Source organism: Urocitellus parryii, chromosome 1 (genome assembly GCF_045843805.1).
Source record: "Urocitellus parryii isolate mUroPar1 chromosome 1, mUroPar1.hap1, whole genome shotgun sequence".
Taxonomy (NCBI): domain Eukaryota; kingdom Metazoa; phylum Chordata; class Mammalia; order Rodentia; family Sciuridae; genus Urocitellus; species Urocitellus parryii.
In genome coordinates, this window is record NC_135531.1 from 64,080,244 (window position 1) to 64,103,577 (window position 23,334).

Genomic DNA, 23,334 nt, shown 5'->3' on the forward strand with positions numbered 1-23,334 from the left:
ACATATCACTTGAGTTCATGAATCATTCTTATTTAATATTGATTCTTGATTTTCCTTCTCCCCTACCTTCCCAGCCTTTGTTGATTGTCATAAGAATGAGAGAGCTTTGATTTGAACCAAGTTGGTTGATTACATGTGATATGGTGCAGGATCCTCAACCTCTCTTCTCATTTTTCCAGTCAATAAGTTACTTATATCTACCTAAACATGCTGTGAGTCTAAGTCCTTATGTTCCTTAACATCTTATGCTCCTGAACTTAAAGAAGTAAAGTGGTACTATTTCTTGAGAAATTTACTTCAGAAGAATATGAATGTGCTCATTCTTACTAAAACTATATGTTTGACTGTAAAGATCAGAATTTCACAGTTGAACAGAGAATAAGAACTGATTGAATTTTTATCCCATATTTTACAGAATGTAAACCCAGTGGATCATACCCATTCTTCTACAGTGGAAAAAACAAACAGTGAGATAGGAGATATTACAAGAAAAGAAATTTGGACTCCTATTTTTCATGTTCCGTCTGTGGAAAAACAGCCTATAAACACAGGAACTGAGGGGATACCTACTTCTGGTTCTTTTGCACTAGCTGATGATGTTTTTGCAGAAATTGAGGAACCATCTGCTCTTCCTAGTGTCATGGTTAATAGCAATTTACCTGTCACTAGTATTTCAGATTATAGATTATTGTGTGATATTGAGAAGTATGTTTGCAATAAAATTAGTCTTTTACCTAATGATGAGGACAGTTTGCCTCCACTTCTGGTTACATCTGGAGAAAAGGGATCAGGTAGGATAGCAGTTACTTAAAATTTTAAAATACTTTTTTAAAAAGAATGTACTGATAAATTTTGTCTACAATGTATGAAATGCCTTTTTAAAAACTTAATTTTATTAAAATGTGTAGTAGGCTGTTATCTTTAGTTTTCAACAAGCCTTATGTAAAGAATTCTAGAGAATTTGAATTTTTATGATTCATTTATCATATCAAGTTCTCTAAAATGAGTTAAAATCCAATACAATAAGGAAATTCAGACTTTTAGCAATGTTTTCATTGTATTAAGGTTTTAAATTTATATTCTTTTTAAATTTATTTATTTATTTATTTATTTATTTATTTATTTATTTATTTATTTATTTTTAGTACTAGGGATTATACCCAGTGGCATTTTACCACTAGGTCAGATCCCCGGCCCTTTTTATTTTTTTATTTTGAGACACTGTCTCACTAAGTTGCTTAGGGCCTCACAAAATTACTGAGGCTAGCCTTGAACCTTGTGATCCATGTCTGCAGCCTCCCAAGTGGCTGGGATTATAGGGTATGCATCAGGGTGTCCTGCTCTTTTTTTCTTTTTAAAGAAGCATTGTAGGGGACGGGGTTTTGACTCAGTGGTCACATGCTTGCCTAGCATGTGTGAGTCACTGGGTTTGATTCTCAGCACCACATATAAATAAATTAAATAATAAAGGTCAATTGAGAACTAAAAAAATATTAAAAAAAAAGAAGCATTGTATCTCAAAAAAAAAAAAATAGAGTATTATATTGGACAACAAAACTGGGAATTTTAGTTTCTCATTTGTTACTTGTAACATGAATGATTTGAAGCATGTTATTTCATCTCCTTGGGCCTCAGTTTTCTTTGTAAAAGAAAAGAGGCTCTTTAAGGTCCTTTTCAAGCTGGATATTCTATGGCTAACTCCCATTTGGAGTGGTTCCCTAGAATAGACACTGTCACCAAAGCTGTTTTTTTTTTTCATCCTGAAATGTGAGATGGTGGTTCTCTGCATGATAATGTAGGAGAATGAAGCTTAGGATCTCTGTTCTGTCTGTAGGAACGATTTCATGAATTTAGCAGTAGTGACAAAAATCCCTGAAGCTCTGTTTTGTGCATATCATGCATGTTTTCCTGTTGATTGTCAAGTTTTGTTACCTATCACTGCTACAGGCATATGACAGTGAATAGCATATTTAACCTGGGTCTAAACTACTTTCACAGACTTGTAAATTTTGGAAATTAGAATTGAAGTGATTGACAAACGAGAAAGTACTATCACAGGTGTTTGTTTTAAAACTTTGAAGGTGCTGGAATCTTATAAATATGCTGTTTCATCAACATTTGTGCATATGCTATACAATATATAGGATTGACATATGTTTCAGTATTAATTTCTTCATTCCATAGACAACTAAAAATTAGTATTTAACAGTTTTACAAGATGTTGATTTTCTGGGACATGTTGGCATTTGTTTATAAATTTGATGAGGCCATTGGTGGATTTATACATTTTTCCTTTTTTGTGTGTGTATAAACATATTTAGCAGGATATTTATCCTGATTAATGTTACTTCTATTATTTTGTGCCTGTAGTAGAAGAACACCCATCTCATGAGCAGATCATTTTACTTCTTGAAGGCGAAGGGTTTCATCCTGTGACATTTGTCCTAAATGCTAATCTGCTCGTGAATGTCAAAATAGTATTTTGTAAGTATTGATTAATCAATTTTTGCCTTATTGGTAAGCAGGATTTCTAATTACATCTTCAAGTTATATTTTCACTGGCAACAGTAAAAAATAAGCCACATTGAATGTTGGCTTTTCAGCCAAATCTGACTATAAATAAATTTATATTCAGTGAAGCTTGATATATAAACTTCCAGATTTTTACTAGCCTTCCTCAGTCTGTCCTAGGTTAAGATCATGCGTTTATAGGTGAGGTGTATTTTGATGCTTATTATACAATTGATAATAAATTGTATAATAAATTGAAATTTTTGATAATTTAGATAAATTGAAATTTTGTGAATGAGATAAGCAGGAATCATGATTTAGTAGAAATAAAGATGGTTTTAAAGCAAGTATCATGTAACCTAATTAAAAGTAAGGAAGTAAATAATCCTCAGTGGGGCTGGGGATGTGGCTCAAGCAGTAGCGCAATTGCCTGGCATGCGTGCCGCCCGGGTTCGATCCTCAGCACCACATACAAACAGAGATGTTGTGTCCGCCGAAAACTAAAAAATAAATATTAAAATTCTCTCTCTCTCTCTCTCTCCTCTCTCACTCTCTCTTTAAAAAAAAATAATAATCCTCAGTGTTAAGTTATTCTTACACTCAGTTTATTTATCAGCTTTCATACTCTTTGAAATTAATGTAGTTTTTAACCACTGCATTTTTGCATATTTGTGTACCTTTTATTTTAGAGTTATTACTTGACTTCATAAGATAATCCTTTTTCTTTCCTTACATGAATCTTACACAATTCAGTTTAAAGTTTTTATGAGGAGAATTTGGGGAAAATAAGGAATTTGAAAGGGTGTGCTTCATGCAAAAATAATTTTTAGTTTGTTAGATTAGTAGAAGTTAACATTCATAGTTGTATGCTTTTATCACTCAAGACTCCTCAGACAAATACTGGTACTTTTCAACCAATGGATTGCATGGCTTGGGACAGGCAGAAATTATTATTCTATTGTTATGTACGCCAAATGAAGATAAAATTCCTAAGGACATCTTCAGACTATTCATCACCATATATAAGGATGCTTTAAAAGGTATAGCATTTTATTTTGAACTATTCAGAGTAGGGGATGGATAAATTAGTTAAAGGCATTTATGCTTTTGGTTATGCTAACTGTACTATAGATTTATTTTCTGAAGAGGTTGCTAATTTCTTAAAAGAGCTTAATTATCATTTTTAGTCTTCTTAAATTTAGCATTTTATGGGATTATTGTGTATACACAGATTTTTTTCAAATTTAAGAAATGAAATATATTTGCCTCCTTGATTTTAAAAATCTATCTATATACTTTCCATATTGTGTTTACAAGGTTGGATGAGGCATGATAATTTAACCCCTCTTAATTTATCTACATCATATATGCAATAAGGATAAAAATTTAAAGGCATGTACGGTTGAAACATTTTCACATTTTTTTTTTTTTATGGTCCCCAAGCTCCAAGAGTATCTTAGCTTTGTGCACAAAAGGTGCTTATTAGATGCTTCTTTAAGAGTAGAAACAAACAGACAAAAATTCTATATTGCCTTTTGTTTGTTTATATTATGACATTCAAACTCAGAATATGTCCCCTAAATAATAATAAAACAACTTAAAATCCTTTTATTAATAATTTTATTTCCAGGAAAATACATAGAAAACTTGGACAACATTACCTTTACTGAGAGTTTTCTGAATAGCAAGGATCATGGAGGATTTCTTTTTATTACACCTACTTTTCAGAAACTTGATGATCTCCCATTGCCAAGTAATCCTTTTCTCTTTGGAATTCTTATCCAGAAGTTAGAGATTCCTTGGGCAAAGGTTTTTCCTATGCGTTTAATGTTGAGATTGGGTGCAGAATATAAAGGTAAGTTTTAGAATAATAAGTTAGATTACATATTTTCAAATACATAGAATGTACAGTAAAAATTTCAGGGACATCATCAAAATAAAATTTTGATTTTATAACAGAACTACTTTCAATTTGGTGTACTTTTAAATTTCAAAAATAATTCTCTTCTAGAAGCTTTAGAAGCTATCAAGTTAATCTGGACAACATTGTATGTCATGAAATTTCTAGATGCTCCAAAAATAATAGCCATGTACTTTTTAAAAAATTTTTCAAAGCAAAATATAAAAAATCTTGTCAAAATTACTTCTCAGTTTTCTTAAAACTGTATATTTTCTGCTGGGCACAGTGGTCATGCCTGTAATCCCAGTGACTTGGGAGGCTGAGGCAGGAGGATCGCAAGTTCAAAGCCAGCCTCAGCAACAGGGAGGCACTAAGCAACTCAGCGAGGCCCTAAGCAACTTAGCAAGACCCTGTCTCTAAATAAAATACAAAAGAGGGCTGGAGATGTGGCTCATTGGGTGAGTGCCCTTGAGTTCAATCCCCTGTAGGCCTCTCCCCAAAAACAAAACAAAACAAAACCATGTATTGTCAAAAAAGTTTTTGTTGCTTCCCTATTAAGAAGTTGAATTATTACCTCATTTAATCTGTCTATATCATAAAGCCAAAGGATTTTTAGATTATCATTGTTATTGTATTCACTTGCTTATTGATACTTAAAAATAGTGGTTGCCCTTTTTGTATGTTTTGATTTTTTATGCTTATTTTTATATTTCTGATATTTCATTTATTACCCAAAAGAGGAGCTTATATTGTTTGTATATGTGTATATGTGTGTGTGTGTGTGTGTGTCTATATGTTTGTGTATTTACATATCTGCTTTTGATACAACTGAAGACTTCTAAAGCTATTGTGATGGTCAAAGTGTTGTACATATTATTTCTGTGATTTCAGAATCATTTGTAGTGTTAAACTTTTTTGAATTCTCATATCTTCATCCCTGATTTTTTTTCAAGAGATAATATATTTGTTGGAAGTGTAGAATTTTAGGTATTTGATTCTAATATAATTTAATAGGCATTTTCTTGGAAGAAAAATATAGGGAAGATTTAAAAAGTGATCACTATTTCAGAATGAGCAATTTAAGTAAAAAAGATAATTTATTTAAATTCCTCTATTTGGCAGATTTTATTAAACTGTGATTTTGGAGATAGGGTTTCCTTACCTTTTAGGATTTAAGTATATAATTCCACCAACTTGCATAAAAATAATTTAACTTCTAGGTTTTTAAAAATGTTTTTGTATTTTTTATACCTTTATTTTATATATTTTTATGTGGTGCTGAGGATTGAACCACTGAGCTACAACTGCAGACCCTAACTTTGAAGTTTAATTCTGTGTAAACTAAAGAGCTTAAGACATTTCATTCTGAGCCAAGTATTTCTTCCATGCAGCCAAATATTTTGTTTCTGATCATAATGTTTGAATGCTGTTTTTAATGGAAGATTAAGGCACTATACTAGCTCATTTTAAATCATTATAGGACATTTAATCTGTAAGTATGAATAGTATTTTAGCCAGTGGTTTTCACACAGAGAAGGTTAGAAAATCATGGAACAATATGAGGGACTTCTCAAAAGATGAGAGGAGTTGGAACTGTAAATCTCTAATAGCTGTTTAGAGGCGATAAAGGAAAATTATCAATTACAATGGGACTTAACTAGACTCAGCTATTTTCTGTATTCTTTATGTTTTGCTAGATTTTAGATAAACTGGCACTTTGAAATTAATGGTGCTTATGCCTCTTTAGACATGAATGTGGATTTTGTTATGGAGGTAATATACATGTGGAATAGCTAATTACAAAAATTAAAGTCCCTGAGCTAAAATAACTGGCCTGAATTAGTAATTTTGAGATGGGGATTATCTGCACATTGATGTTGACCAAACTTATTTGGAATTTCATTAAATATTAGATTCATGAAGATTAGATTCATGAAGTCCTTTTGTGACATTCACAATGTCATTCTAAGCCCTGTTGAGAGTAGTGTTCTAAATAAAATTACCTCTTCACAGTTTCCAATTCATAAAATCATGAGGTAAAAAATTGGCATTTTTCTGTTGTCATTTTAATATCATTTTCCTTTTTTAAAGTTAGAAAATATGTTTGTACTAGCAAAGATGTGATTGTTCTTACTTAAGTCTTTAAAATAGATAATGTCAGGTATGTGATCTTTTCTTAGAAGTTTAAGGACTTATGTTTGTATAAGAGATATTAGAGAAGTTAGTTTCTGTATGACCTAAGCTTCGAACTGAGAGTTAAAAATATGTCTGCTTTTTATCACTGTAGAAATAATCTTGCCTTCCTTTTTGACCTTTTGTTTGCTTCAGGGTATTTGCTGCATTGCCAACTAGTTGTTTTTGTTTTGTTTTGTTTTGTTTTCTATTTTGCTGTTCACTATCTATAGTACCCTAAAGAAAGAAAAAGGTAGTTAGGTGACAGGCCCCGTGTCTGATTCCCTTTTCTACCTTGGTTTCTACGATTCTTTATGCTTCTGTTATCAGCTTCAAGAACTATAAACATTTACTACCATAAATTAGCACAAGTGATTAATTGTAAATGCCTTTAAAGTCTTTAATTCTTTATATAATCTCTTTAAATTATTGAAACTTTATAGAGGTCAGGGGAAATGCTATATAGTTTTCTAACACCCCTTCCCAAATTTGGGGAAAATATATAATGAAAAGATTAAATGCTTTGAAATCAGACAAGCTTAGTTTCAAATCTGTTTCACCAATTAGCTTAGTCACTGTGAGCAAGTTTTTTAATCTCTAGGTCTCATCTTTCTTATATGTAAAATAAGCATTGGTTTGTTGTAGGGCTTAAATAAGATGATATATGTAAACCTCCCAGTTCAGTGTACCATTATCTAGTAGATATACAGTAGGGTGAGTGACTTTTCTCACTTTCCTCTGAGCAATGACTGGATGGTATTTATGTATAACATTCGTTTTCAAAATGAGAATTAAGGTAATAAACTCAAAACTTTTGTTTTTAGTTGGTAATAACCAGTTTCCTTTCTCTTGTGTAGCATATCCTACTCCTCTTACAAGTATCAGAGGCCGAAAACCTCTTTTTGGAGAAATAGGACACACTATTATGAACTTACTTGTTGTGAGTAATTCAACTGTTTTATTAAGTGTTCTTATACTGTCACTTTAAAAGTTTATTTAGCAAATTTCACACAATTATATTTCCCTATTTTAATTTGTATAGAATAATGAAAGCTCTTTTATAATAAATCCTAATTCATTTAACATAAGTGGACTCTGTTTTTCATGAGTCACCCTTTAAAAAAAACATAATATCTCCTAATTTATGCATACCTGAATTGAATTGCCTTTGGGCTAATTCTGCAGTTCTTATTTTAGGTAATGTGAGATCTCTGTACAGACTTACAAAAATGTTGAAGCTTTAGAAATAGTGTTAGAAAAGTTTTCTCATGTGTAATAAGAAGGATTGGATTAGGTGATATCTGAGGTTCATTTCTATCTATAATTTTTGTAATTTGTGTTTGCCTGTTATCGTAGGAAAGTACTTAGTGGATTCACTTTTGTCCATCCAAGTCTGATTTGAAGGCTGAGTTTATAACTGTCTGTTACTGTGGCAAAATATCTGACATAATCAAGCTATAAGGAAGAAAAGTTTATTTTGACTCACAGTTTCAGAACTGTCCCATGGTCAGTTGGCCCCATTGCTTTGGGATTGTGGGAACATAGTACATTGTGGCAGGAGCGCTTGGCGCAGGAGGCCTGCTCACCTCATGATGGCCAGGAAGCAAAGAGAGAAAACAGGAAGGGGCTGGGGGTCCCATATCCCTTCAAGGACATGCCCCCAATGGCTTAATTTCCTTTCAAATAGACCACCACCTCCCGATAGTACCCCAGGCGAGTAGCCAATACTAACACATGGGCCTTTGGGGAATACTTATAAAAACCATAGCAAAGACTTTTTCTGTTTTGGAAGATCTCTAACTAAAAAGTGGAGATAACTCAAAATATTGCAGTATTTTTCCTGAGAATGATATTCATTATTACTGTTGTGGAATAGCTAAAAGATTTAGTTGTTGTTTTTAAAGTTTATATTAGCTTCCTGGATGGCATTTTGATAGTTAGGTCTCAGAAACCTTAAAGTAATAGATACTAAGAAAAGGATTTAATGGATGGGTAAATGTTCATGGATAATAGTTTAAGGTTTATGGTACTGTGATTATTTTACATAGGACCTTCGAAATTACCAATATACCTTGCATAATATAGATCAGCTATTTATTCATATGGAAATGGGAAAAAGCTGCATCAAAATACCTCGGAAAAAATACAATGATGTGAGTATAATTGCTTCACTCAAAATTTAAAGACAAATGTTTGAACATTAGAATTGTGTCACATTAATTTTTTTTGTTTTGAATTAGGCTGATATATAATAGCAATGAATACTGCTCTTGAAACATTAGAATTTATTTGCTAATAATAAATTTGATTAATGCTGGTTTTCCATTTTTTTCCCTCATTGTTTTATCTAATAATTGAGGTAATTTTATTTTAAAACATTGGTTTTTATCATATTTCTAGAGAGTTGTCCAGACCAAAGCTTGATAATTATGAAGGTGGTCAGGAATGCAACTCCTGGAATCAATATAAAATGTTCAAAAAAATTTTTCTGAACACATGTTGTTTGTTTTTTTACCCCCCAGGTAATGAAAGTGATAAATTCTTCTAATGAGCACGTCATTAGCATTGGAGCTAGTTTTAGTACAGAAGCAGATTCTCATCTAGTCTGTGTACAGAATGATGGTGTTTATCAAACACAGGCCAGTAGTGCCTCTGGCCATTCTAGAAAAGGTGAGAGTCATGATTCCTAATTTGCAAAGATACCTCAATTAATACAATTAATTTCAAAGGAGGAATATACACATTTTACTTATTTCCTGATTTGATGATAAAACCATATACTTAAATAATTTCAGCTCTACAAACAATAGATTTTAAAAAATGCTTCTAAATTGTGTTTTTCTCTCTAACTGTGTTAGGTTTAAAAACTTGGAAGACTGTATTTCTTTTGATATCTTCTTTAGTGTATCCTATAAGGTAGAGGTCTATGAGTGATTTCTCTCTGGAATGAGGTGATTTTTCACATTGGTTCAGTCTCTGTCCCAATTTCTTATAATTTGGGGAGCACAGAGTGGACAAAAATGAAGAATGAATTATAAAATTATAAGTGGCTGCAGATATAAAAATTATAAAAATGGTAGAATGAGTAGATTTTGTGGGTGACATTATACTCAGCTTTGGCTGAAGGGCCTCAGTAACTGCTGTGATTACCAAATCCTTGCAGTAAAGGACCTAACAAATTGAAAATGGAAGATAGTATCCCTTAAAATTAATACATTATTGTAGGATAACATATTTAAAGTAATCTGGTATTCTGACTGCTAATAAGTTTTTTCTCATGACTATAAAGGTAATGTATACTCATTTTTAGTAAGCTTGGAAAATATATCTTAAAAAGTAATAAAAGATCCTGGTATGGTGATACATACCTGTAGTCCCAGGAGCTCAGGAGGCTGAAGTTGAGCAAAAAAGTTTAAGGCTAGGCTCAGCAACTTTGAAAGGCCCTAAGCAACTTCTTGAGACCCTGTCTCAATGAAAAATAAAAAGGGCTGGGATACAGCTCAGTGGTAAAACACCCACAGGTTAAATCCCTAGTACCTGTCTGAGGTTGTGGCTCAGTGGGTGTGTGAGGCACTGGGTTTGCTCCTCAGCACCACAAATAAATAAATAAATAAAATGAAGGTATTGTGTCCATCTACAACTAAAAACGTACGTATATTTTTAAAATCCCTAGTACCAAAAAAAAAAAAAAAAAGTAAAAGAAAAAAGTGCCAAGACAAGGCCATTTGTTGGTATTTTAAGTATATTTTCTTCTTATTTTAATATATAGGTTAGATGGCATTACACTGTATATTTTACACTTTTGCGTTTTGCTTTTTAACAACATGTCATTGACATTTTTGTCATTAAAATATTTACAACTTTTTAATGTTGAATAGGTATACATTCATGTGTTAACACTCAAAAAAGGTATACAATATAAATAGTAGTGAAAAAAAAACTCTTACCTTGACCACCCAGCCATTCTCTTGTCTTCCTACATGCAATCAAACCAGTATTAGTTTCTTATATATCCTTTCAAAGACATTTTTTGTTTTAATCTATATTTAAGCAAACACTTACATGCACACACACACATATAATCTCTTAACTCCCACTGTTTTAGACAAGCCATAACATTTGCTCCATTGTGCACCTTGCTTTTTTGTTGTTTTTAACACACATTGAAGATTATTCTATGTTGGTAAAGAGCTTTCACATTCCACATAACTTTCCATTTTATGTATACATCATTTAACTATCCCATACTGATAGACATACATTATTACCCATCCTCAGCTATTTATAAAAATGCTACTGTGAATAATCTTTTATACATGCCATTTTGTTCACTGTTGAACCTATCTACAGGGTAAATTCCTAGAAGTACAATTAGTGTGGCAAAGGTTACATTCATAATTTTAATAGATAATTGTTAAGGTAAGGCTCCATAGATACTTCTATTTTTTTTAATTTTTGTTTTCTCCAGTAGTGAAGGTTTCATTTCCCATACTCTCACTAACACAAACATAAACATTTTAAATAGTACAATAGTCTATAATTTATTAGATATAAACATTAACTTATTTTATATAATATTTTAATTTTTTAATTTAAGTGTAATAAGCTTAATATACATTGAGTATTCAGAATGTGTATGCTCCATAATCTAAATTTAACAAATATAATATAAAATGAGCAGGTTAAAGCATAAATAATTGTTTATGTCATTATCAGTGACAGGTGCAAGTTTTGTGGTATTCAATGGCGCCCTAAAATCATCTTCAGGATTCCTTGCAAAGTCCAGTATAGTTGAAGGTATGTGCTTCACTTTTAGATTGTTTTAATGTAAAGTTGTTTTTTCCATTACCTTTAACAATGTACTTGATGCTTACCAAAAAAAAAAAGTAAATTATAAAGAATAGTAGCACAAACTAATGTGAAATCATCACTCAGTCCAAGAACTAGAACATGAGCAGTATTGGGTCTCCTTAAGCCTTCTTGAACCTCCTTTCCCTAAGAATTTCCTACTAGACTGAATACTATTGTTTTGTTTTAACTCTTAATATGCATGTGCTCAAACAATATGTAACCTAAATATGCTTATTTTGGAGATTATGAAAGATATTCTTCATATAGTCATATGGAACTGTTTTCATGAAAAATTATTTGTGTTTCTGAAATTTATGTATATGTTGCCTGCAGCTATAGCTTATTCATCTTCAGTGCTATTAAATATTCTGTGAATGTGTGACAGTATATTCACTTTCTGGTCATGAACTTCTGGGATAATTCTTGGGTTTTTTTGCTATTACAAACAGTGATACTAATAGTATTCTTATTTGTGTGTGTGGACACTGAGTGTAAGTTTAAAAATTTTCCTAGACTATATATCTAGAAGTGGAATTTCTTGGTCAATAGATTAATAAATGGTCAACTTTACAAGATGGGATAATTGTTTTTCAGCATGATGGTACCAATTTATCTCACAATCAGAATGTATAAGAATTTTCATTAGTTTACATATTCTGCAAACACGGTATAATCAGACTACTTAATTTGTGTCAATCTGTAAGGTATTTCTGAATATGGTCATAATTAGCATATTCCTATTCACTTAGAAGTAGAGCATCTTATTTTGTATTTATTGGGCACTTACGGGACCATTTCTGTGTAATCCCTGTTTACCACTTTACCCATTTTTATATTAGGCCATGTGTCTTTTTTCGAACTGTTCTGTAGTTTATATAGTTTTATATATTGTAGATTCCCACTCCTTCATTTTTTAAAACTATTTTTTAGTTGTAGATAGACACAATACATTTATTTTATTTATTTATTATTATGTGGTGCTGAGGATCAAACCCAGTGCCTCACACATGCTAGGCAAGTGCTCTACCACTGAACCAGAACCCCAGCCCTGCCTCCTTCATTTTTTAAAAATATTTTTTTAGTTGTAATGGACACAGTACCTTTATTTTATTTGTTTATTTTTATGTGGTGCCAGGGATCTAACCCAGTGCCATGTGCATGCTAGGCAAGTGCTCTACCACTGAGCACAACCCCTGCCCCTCCTCCTTCATTTTTAAATGGCATTTAATAATTGTAAATATTATGTATACTGCAATATGATAATTTGATACAGGTATAGGATGTATAATGATCAAATCAGGGTAATTAGCATTTCTTTCTCCTTAAACTTTTATCATTTATATGTGTTGGGAAACTTTGAATTCTTCTTTTCTAGTTCTTTATAAAATATATGTAAATTGCTATGAGCTATAGTCACCCTTCTATATGTGGAACATTGGAACTTATTCCTGCCTATGGAACTATATATTGATACCTGTTATTCAACCTCTCTTCCACTCGCCTACCCACCTCCAATAACCACTATCCTATTTTGTACTTCTATGAAATAAACTCTTCTAGCTTCCACATATGAACAAAAACAAATATCAAATGACAAATGTCTTTCTGTGCCTGGATTAGTCTCCTAATGTCCTCCAGTTCCATCTATGTTGCCACAAATGACAGGATTTCATTCTTTCTTATGATTGAATAATATGCCATTGTGTATGTCACATCTTTATTCATTAATCTGTTGAGGAGCACCTCAGTTGATTTCATATCTTGGCTAACATTAATAATGGTGCTTCATTAGCACAGGTGTGCAGGTATTTCTTTGTTAAAATTATTTTATTTCTTTGGAAATAGACCCGTAGTGGAATATCTAGATCATGTAATAGTTCTATTTTTAGTTTTTTGAGGAACCTCCATATTGTTTTCCTGATGACTGTGCTAATTTACGTAATCTACCAATAGTAATTTCTCCTTTTCCACATCCTTACTAGTTTTTTTGTCAGTTTGATTATAGACATTCTGATTGGGGTGAGATGATATCCCAGTGTGATTTTTGATTCACACTTCCCTGATGATTAGTGACATTAGCATTTTTTCATATGCATGTTAGCCATTGATATATCTTATTTTGAGTAATATTTATTCAGATCATTTGCTCATTTGTTAATTGTTTTTACTGTCGAGATTTTTTCAGTTCTTTGTATGTTCAAATGGATTGAATGTCAATCTCTGTTGAATGAAGTGCTTATAAATATTTTCTCCCATTCTGTAGGTTGTCTCTTTACTCTGTTGTTTCCTTTTCTGTACAGGAACCTGTTAGTTATAATACCATTTATTTTTGCTTTTTTTTTTTTTAATCTGTGCTTTGGTTCTTATCCAAAAAAATCACTACCTATATAGAAATTTTGAAAGTCCCCTGTGTTTTTTTCTAGTAGTTTCATAGTTTCAGTTCTTACTTTACGTATTTGATCCAATTTTAGTAGACTTTTGTACATGGTGAGAGATATTGGATCTAGTTTCAGTCTTTTGCATATGGATACCCAGTTTTCCCAGCACCATTTATTGAAGAGATGTCCTTTATCCAGTGTCTGTTTGTGGCACCTTTGTTGAAGATCAGTTGGTTGTATACAGGTAGATTTATTTTTGGAATCTCTATTCTGTTTCTTTCATCTCTGTTTTGTGTTTTAAGTCAATACCATGCTGTTTGGAAATTATTTTGTGTAGTATAGACATTTTCATGATATTATTCTTCAATCCTTGAGAGCTTGTTTGAAGGTTCTAGCACAGAGCACTGCAACCTGTATACTCTTCACTGAAGAAAGGTGCTTTTCTATTGGGGAAAGTTGTCTTCTTTGAACATTCAGCTTCAGGAAGGATGCATGTGGAGCAGTGAGGGAGGAAGGGAATACCCATTTTGCCAGCCAGATCAGCAGCATCAACCCTCGTGATCAGTGGGGTGACAGATGTCACAGCCAGATGCCCTCACATCCATTCTTCAATCCTTGAATATAGATGTCTTTTCATTGTTCTGTGTCATCTTCAGTTTCTTTCATCAGTGTTTTGTAATTCTTATTGTAGAAATCACTAAGTTCTGTGGTTAAATACATTCCTGTTTTAGAAATTTTGTCATTAATGCTATTGTGAATGTGATTACTTTCTTGATTTCTTTCTAGACAAGTTTGTTATTGGTATATAAAAATGCTACTGCTTTTGTGTATTGATTTTGTATCCTGCAATCTTACTGAATTTGTTAATCAGTTCTAACAGGTGTTTTGTTTGTTTGTTTCGTATATCAAATCATGTCATCTATAAACAGGCATTCTTTGACTTCCTCCTTTTCTATTTGGATATCCCTTGTTTCTTTCTGTTGACTTAATACTCTGGCTCAAAATTTCAAAGAGAGATGAAAATGAATATCCTTGTCTTGTTCCTGATCTTCAAGAAAATCATTTCAGCTTTCCCCCTTTCAGTATGATGTTAGGTATAGGTTTGTTAGTTGTGGCCTTTATTGTGTTGAGATACATTCTTTCTATACCTAATTTATTGAGGATTTTATTATGAGGGGATTTTGAATTTTATTAAATATTTTTCTGCATATGTTGAGATGATTATAGTTTTATCCCTCATGTGATGTATTTAGTTCATTGATTTTTGTCATGTTGAAGCATCTTTGCATCCCTGGGAAAATTCCCATTTAATTATAGTGTATGATATTCTTTTTATTTTTTTATTTTAATTTTTGTGTGTGTGTGTGTGTGTGTGTGGTGCTGGGGATTGAATCCAGGGCCTTGTGCATTCAAGGCAGGCACTCTACCAACTAAGCTATATCCCCAGCCCTTACCCCCTTTTTTTTTAAATAAAGACTTAACCCAGGGATGCTTTACACTGAGCCACATCCCCAGTCCATTTTTTTTTTTTTTTTTTTTGAAACAGGTTCTAAGTTGTTGAGGGCCTCATGAAGTTGCTGAGGCTGGCCTTGAACTTGTAGTTCTCTTGTCCTAGCCTCCTAAGTCGCTGGGATTATAGGCATGCACCACCATGCCTATGTATAATCTTCTTAAATTATTCTTCAGCAGTAAATTCATCATAGCCAGAAGGACAAATTCTTCTCTTTATTTGTTTAACCTTAAAAAATGAATTCTTAACTTCATATTTTTATTTTCTAGTGGAAGACCACTATTAGGATAATTAACAAAGTATTTAAAACCTTCATACTGAACATATTTTGATAGTAAATTTTATGGCTTAGACATATAAACAGATATTTGGCAAAATAAGTGTGAAACATAACTCTCATTTCTAGATGGCTTAATGGTACAGATAACTCCAGAGACCATGGACGGTTTGCGGCTAGCTCTACGAGAGCAAAAAGACTTTAAAATTACCTGTGGAAAAGTTGATGCAGTAGATCTAAGAGAATATGTGGATATCTGCTGGGTAGATTCTGAAGAAAAGGGAAACAAAGGGTAGGAATTTTTTGTTACTAAAATGTACTTGATTTGATGTAGGGGGAAGGATAAAAACATTCTTATAATAAATTAAATATTTTATGAATGAATATAAAATTATGCCATTAATTTAAATATTTATGCTCCAGTTAATAAATACAGCCTGTTTTTTTCAAATATGTACTTAACCAGCCTCATAAGGGTTTTCTTGGGCAGGATGCTGTTAACAGATGGGCAATTTGGGAGAGGGCTAATGTTAAAACATCCACTGTGTAGTAGCATGAGCTTGCTGCCGGGGCTGGGAAAAGGTAAATTTTTTTTCTGTCAAATGAGTAAGCATTCTCTTTGGGTAAGTCTGGATCATTTTGATTTACTATAAATACAAACTGAATTTAGTATACACATTAGAGACCTTATAGATTATTACTGCCACTCTTCCTCTTTTCAGTTAATCATTGTATTTCTTTCTGGGGCTAAGGGCTAATGCTAAAAGATTCCAAAATAGATTTTTCAAATTCATGAGACATCTTTTCTGTTAGGAGAGTATTTAAAGCCTTTTAAACCTAGGTCTAAATTGGACATATATGAAGAAGGACATATAATTTATTGATGAATGAAAAAAATTGTTTTACAGTCAAGAAATCATGATAAGTGAGCTGCAGGTTTAATTATTTTGTATATAATTGAGACATCTTGTTGCTGCTTAAAATGTAGGACTTTCATAGTTTTTCTCATCTCATTTGTTCAAATCTAATAATTCATTTCAGAAAAGCACTTTTATGCTAATAATCGTACTATATTGCTTTATTCTGCAGTGTTATCAGTTCAGTGGATGGAATATCATTACAGGGATTTCCAAGTGAAAAAATAAAACTGGAAGCAGATTTTGAAACTGATGAGAAGATTGTAAAGTGTACTGAGGTAACAGAGAAAGGAGATCGCTTTCCTTTACATTCTGTGTTTGGATATGGTTTTTGTATTTTGAATTTGGACATGGTGCATGCTCAACCTTTGAATGTTGAAATGTAGCTTAATACACATTTTACTTTGTTTTACTTTACACTGGTAGGCACATGCATATTTCTGCCCTAGCCTGTCTCTTACACACTAGATGTAGATTTCCTCTAGGTGTACTTTTAGGCTATCATCATGATGGTACTGCTGACAGCTAATGGTTCAGTTTTGGCAACATTACCATCTTTGTATTGTAATATGTTATTTTAATTTTTCTCTTATTTTACAGTAAAATATTTTATTGACATGCATTTATAATCAGCATTCACGTAATGAAAGTTATTTGTGCATGTTCTAACTTTGTTTTCTTTTAAAGAAGAGGTAATGAAACTATAGATGTGTATACTCCCTAGCCCCTTAATCTGCTTCTTTATTCTCCTTCTGCCATCTCCCCTAGTCAGGCAACTGGCAATTGCTCATTCATTTCTTCCCCACCCCACATTTTTGTTGTTGTTGTTGTTGTTACATTATAGTTGTACATAATGATGGGATTTGTTGTTACATAATCATATATAAAGACAATATAACAATGTAATTCAGCCAGTATTGCTCCCCAGCACTTTCCTCCTCCCTCCACCTCCCACTGGCATCATTCATTTCTTATGTAATACATACATTTTTAACTTATAATGTAGAAATCAGAGAGAATATAGGAATAAGAAAACATTGTTTTAATATTTTATTTTTGAGGAAGGTCACAGTTATTGAGTCTGACCTTAAACTTGTGATCTTCCTGTTTCAGCCTTCCATGTAGAGCTTAATTGTTTCATTTTGAAAGTTACTTTGAATCTTAATCATGACTTATTTCCTAATTAAATGCATTTCAGGTGTTTTACTTTCTAAAAGACCAGGATTTATCTATTTTATCAACTTGTTACCAGTTTGCAAAAGAAATAGCCATGGCTTGTAGTGCTGCACTCTGCCCTCACCTGAAAACACTAAAGAGTAATAGAATGAATAAAATTGGACTCAGAGTTTCTGTTGACACTGATATGGTAAGGATGCTTCTGTGATGAATTTTTAAATGAATATATCATATATTAAAATAATCAAAAGATTTTTCTCTAGCCTTTTATTTTGAGAAAAGGGAGCCAAAATTTGTTGAACATCAAATGTGTGCTATAAATTCACATATATTATTTCTATTAATCTGTGCAATAGAGGTCAGCATACTTTTTGGTAAAAGGCCAGATAGTAAATATTTTAGGCATTGTAGGCTGTTTGGTTTCTTTCACAAAAGTTCAACTCTGCATTATAGTTAGAAAGCAGCCACTAACTCTATGCAAACAATGAAATGTGGCTTTTATCCATGAAATTTCCTGTACCCACTGGGACCAGATTTGGGCTGCAGGCCATAATTTGCTGACCCTGCCCATGACTATCCTACTTAATAGGAATGTTTTTAAATTTACTTATTCTGACTAGATTTATATTCACATGTTTTAAATAAAACTTAAAATGTCTAAAAGCAAATACATAAAAAAGATCATGTCAGCTAAACTTTTTTTTTTTTTTTTTTTGCTATGACCATGGAGGGATTATGTAACAGCATAAATTCTTTTTAACGTTGCAGAGTAGTTGGTTAAATAGTAATTTATTTAACCAGATCTTCATGCTTATTTGCTATAGGTTGATTGAAATTTAGGTTTTCCACAATATTTTGCTTGTGTATAAGTGTGAGCATAGACATAAGAAAAATTCCTAGAACTAGAATTGCTTGATCCAGGTATGTGCTCAATAGGCATTGCCTTATTGTCCCAAATAGATATTATGCTAATTTATATTTCTACCAATGATTTTTGAGAGTGCTCTTTTTTATCAAAACAGTATATAATCAAACTTTTTTTTATAATAGCATGTAACAGTATATAATCAAACTTTTTTGATTATATATTTGGAAATATAGATTTTTCAAAGCAGATTTTTCATTAGACTATTTAATCTAAACATGGGTGCATCCTTATGCCAGTGTTCTTTTCTCTAGCCAGGATGTGTTATATTCATACTTCTGAAAAGAGGAAGTTTTGTTTTCATTACACTATTAAAAGTTCTTTTTTCAAGGAAGCACCTGATAATTAATTGTTATTTCAGTAAGCATTGTTAATGTTTTCTTTTTTATTCAAATGTATTAAAATATAATTTTCATCAGCACTATTAAATTCTAATATCAAATATTATTGCAATAAAAAAATTGAAATATTTCTAAGAAAAATCTTTAATACCATGGTGTTTTTATTTAGGTAATATTGGTAATTATTCATAACCGCAGCCAGTGTATTTATATATTCATTGAGAGGAAATGTAAAGTATAAAATTATGACAATATTTATGATATATATGTGAGGAACAATTATAATTTATGTAATAGATGGATAGAATTAATACAAGAGAATACGGGATTTTTTAATAAATAATATATCAAGTATTTTATTAACATGCTGAATATTCTAGGATATTTTAAAATTTATCTTCATCAATGGAGCTAAACAAGATTGATAATTTTCTAGGATCATCTCATCAATATTTGTTTTCCAGGTTGAATTTCAGGCAGGATCTGAAGGTCAACTTCTTCCTCAGAATTACCTAAATGACCTTGATAGTGCTCTGATACCTGTGATCCACGGTGGGACCTCCAATTCTAGTTTATCATTAGAAATAGAATTAGTATTTTTCATTATAGAAAATCTTTTTTAATGGAAGAATGTGCTGTATTATATATTGCAAACTGTTTTGTTAAAATTAACTCCAGCACTAAAGCTGAAATGCCACAAACACTAAAAGTAAATATTTGATGTTTGAAACATATAAGCTTTGCTTTTTAGGCAGGAATGATCTTTTAAAATCATTAGCACAATATTTAAATACCTAAAAATTTAAGTGATCCACAGTTTTTGAAGCTTTACATTTAATACATGTACTAAAATGACAAGGATTCCTTATACCTTGAAGAAATCTGTAGCATTTACAGCATTATTTAAATGCTAAGCCAAAGTGTCTGCACTTAGTTATACCTCTTTATACCAAGAATGATTTTAATGAAGGCTCTATTCAGATGTAACCTTATGAAGGAAATGTCTGTTTTGTGTATATGCCAGTTAGGATACTGGTTTCTAAAGTCTGTTAAAAATGTATTTCAATGGCACAGACCAGTTTCAAGATCTTTGACTTATGATTCTTTGAATAAAACTGATAACTTATTTGTATAATTGGAGTGGAGACCTCCCTCCATAATTAGATAAACTCTGATTGTTTGGATTAATTGCCTTTTTTCTTCTCACTTATTTTATATATGTATCATTTTCTTGATTAAATGGGTATTCTTAAAATGATTATGGGTGCTTTAGGGTTTTGTGCTTCTATATTTAAGTATTTGTTTTTATAGCAACTTATGATTCAGAATGTTTTATAAGAATTTAATAATTTATAAATAGGCAATATTTTTGTATCATAGTGCATTATTTTTTTCTCCTTTACTTTGAAAGTATACCACTGTATTTAACACTTCTACCATTGATTAACAAAAGGCCAGAGTACCCCTCAAATAGTCATTATGTAGCAATATATTAAGCCTGAAACAAGTTTTTTTTCCCATGTTAATTCTTAGAAATATCTTGACAACATTACATGTTTTCATTGACATCAGTACATTATCAATTTTAATGAACTAATTACTTTTACGTATTTTCAATTCTTTATATAATAGTTATTTTTTATAATAGAATATTGAATGAAGTTAGAGTCTATGTTTTTGAAACTATTATAGCGCTTTCCCTTTTACTGCAAGCATTTAAAAAGAAGAAGAAAAGAAAAAGGGCATATATTATTCCTGTCATTTAAGTTATATAAAATCAATTATTTTAATGCCTTTTTTATTTGTATGTGTAATATATATATTTTTTTGTATCAAAAACACTCATTGTATGTCTGAAGAAAAAGAAACTACACTAAATAACCCTGTAATAAGAAAAAATATTTGTGAAGCACCTCTTATAAATTAAATCGAGTCTATAACTCAGGATCTGAGGTCTCATGCTAGGAGATACCAAGAATTTTAATGTTTGGGCATCTGGTTCCACTGGATCACATCTGTGGTACTAGTCAAAGACACAATTTGGAGGAAAATATCATTCCTCTGGAAATCACTAGTTCATAACAGTGTAAATGTTACAGATGTTAAATAAAATGGCAACAAATTATAACTTGTGAAATTTATTGAACTGGTGTAAGATAAAGACAATTACATATGAAACTCAATTTATGTTTTCTTTATTTAGAGTGTTTGTTTTGCAGTTTATTCTACACTTATTTTGTAATGCAATTGCAGAATTTATAAATACTAAAGTTTCCTTAAAACATCCAAAGGGTAGAAGGTTCTTCTATGATGGGATAGTTTTGGATTTGTTTTTATAAAGCCTCTACCTTCAATAAAAATTGGAATTCTACACCCAAGGTTTGAAGGCACATTTTAAAGTATTCTTTATAGACATATATTTCTGAAAGCATTTGCTACTTATTTGGCCATATTCTTCACATTGAAACTAAAGTTGGATTTTTAATTTTTTTAAGGTAAAGAAATAGAATGGTTCTTTATACTCACTCTACAATGATCTATTTTTGTCGTATACCTTTTATTACAACTCTTTTTTCTGAATTTTGAAATCTGAAGTAAAATGTAGCCTATCTGTTGTATACAACTATTAGCCAGCAAACTGTGTGTGTGTGTTTGTGTACATGCTATGTGCAGAGCACTTTATTAGGTCATTGGTTAAAAATAAATAAACAGTTCTTTCCCTCTTGGAGCTAAATGTATTAAACAGAGGATTAATGTATAGCAAAAGTTTTAGATTGCTGTGATAGACATGAATCTTGACTAGGTGATTGCAAAACAGTTGAGGAGGTGGCCAAACCATTAATGAGAAGGCATCAGAGAACCTATTAAACTCTGGGCAGTGAAGTTGGCAAAAGCTGAAAATCTGAAAAATCTGTAATATTATAGAAAGACTCAAATTTCCTTTCTAAATCAATTTAAACCAGTCTTTGGTATTGTGTAGATGTTTCATCTTATGATTTAATTATAAAAGTAGTAGCCTGACTATGGTTCTCAACTGCCTAGGTGTATAGCAATCTAGATTTAGGTATTGTTCATAAACAAAGAACAGAGCATTTATTTTTAATAGCAAGCATAACTTTCATGATGTAACTCAAATTTTAAAAGAAAATATCTTGAAATAAAACAAACTTCCAACTCATCCCAGGTTTTATTTTTCTTCTCTGTGACTTAAAGTTTTATGTAAATATGATTTAAAAAACAAATATTAAAACTCCCTCCCATCTTGTACACATCTACCTTGTTCTTCCCATCCACAAGTCTCAACAGGTAATCATTTTTATTTGTTCCTTATAATTCTAAGATTTAGGTGCTGTAGCAGCAAATACAAATAAGTATATTCTTATTTTCTCCCGTAATTTTTTTCAAGTGTACAATATATTGTACTCACTGTGCTGTATAGGTTGAACTTAACTTCTCCTAACTGAAATTTTATATTCTTTGGCCAACATCTCCCACAATGCCCCTGCCATCTTCCATCCCTTCTGCACCCTAGCAACCACCATCTATCTACTCTCTGCTTCTAAATTCAGCTTTTTTAGATTCCACATAAAAATAATCATGTGTATTTGTCTTCCTGTGCCTATTGTATTTTGCTTAACATAATACCCTCCAAGTTCATGCTTGTCACAAATGATAGAATTTCCTTCTTTTTTGAAGCTAAATTCCATTGTATATTCACACCACATTTTCTTTATCTGTTCATCTATTGGTAGATACTCAGGTTGATTCCATAACTTGGTATGGTGAATAATCCTGCAGTGAATCATGGTATATATTATATATATATATATATATATATATATATATATATATATATATATATATAAAATCTTTAACAGAGTGGTTTCATTTCCTTTAGATACCCAGTAGTTGGTTTGCTGGATCATATATTTCTATTTTAAATTTTTTGAGGATTCTCACACTATTTTCCAAAATTATTGTACAATCCTCTCTAATTTCTTGTGTATCAGTTACTTTGGGTTACATAGCATATGTTTAGGATCCTAGAGATCTTATTGCTTTTGTCAAACTACTTTACTCAGTAATTGGTAAAAACATCTAAATTATAGAAAGGAAGAAAGACTCCATTATTAAAAGAGTTATGACATGTGTCTTAATAGGAAGACTTTTTAATAACAAAACTTTTATTACTGAAATACCTGAATGGTTGTTTTTTATTGAAGCTACATTTTAAATTTTTACTTTTTCCTATCAGGCACTAAACTTGCCTTCTAAATTTATCTTTTATCATTTAATTACACTCATGGTTTTTTCAAATCAGATTTTAATAGTTTCAAATCTTATTATTATTACTATAATAATAATAGTAATATTAT

General features: G+C 31.4%; 1 protein-coding gene across 2 annotated transcripts in view; it reads left to right on the forward strand.

Annotated features, from left to right (window-relative positions):
- Positions 1-22,084, forward strand: part of Zfyve16 (zinc finger FYVE-type containing 16) — a 40,889-nt gene extending 18,805 nt beyond the window's left edge. For both annotated transcript variants that reach the window (XM_026415256.2, XM_026415257.2), the window contains exons 7-18: positions 416-791; positions 2,371-2,484; positions 3,396-3,551; positions 4,142-4,366; positions 7,441-7,523; positions 8,632-8,736; positions 9,106-9,253; positions 11,300-11,380; positions 15,729-15,891; positions 16,689-16,794; positions 17,715-17,882; positions 19,423-22,084. In XM_026415256.2, the coding sequence (XP_026271041.1) occupies positions 416-791; positions 2,371-2,484; positions 3,396-3,551; positions 4,142-4,366; positions 7,441-7,523; positions 8,632-8,736; positions 9,106-9,253; positions 11,300-11,380; positions 15,729-15,891; positions 16,689-16,794; positions 17,715-17,882; positions 19,423-19,581 (1,884 nt within the window). In that variant the 3' untranslated portion in view covers positions 19,582-22,084. The remainder of the gene's footprint in view (positions 1-415; positions 792-2,370; positions 2,485-3,395; positions 3,552-4,141; positions 4,367-7,440; positions 7,524-8,631; positions 8,737-9,105; positions 9,254-11,299; positions 11,381-15,728; positions 15,892-16,688; positions 16,795-17,714; positions 17,883-19,422) is intronic.
- Positions 22,085-23,334: the final 1,250 nt, after the last annotated feature.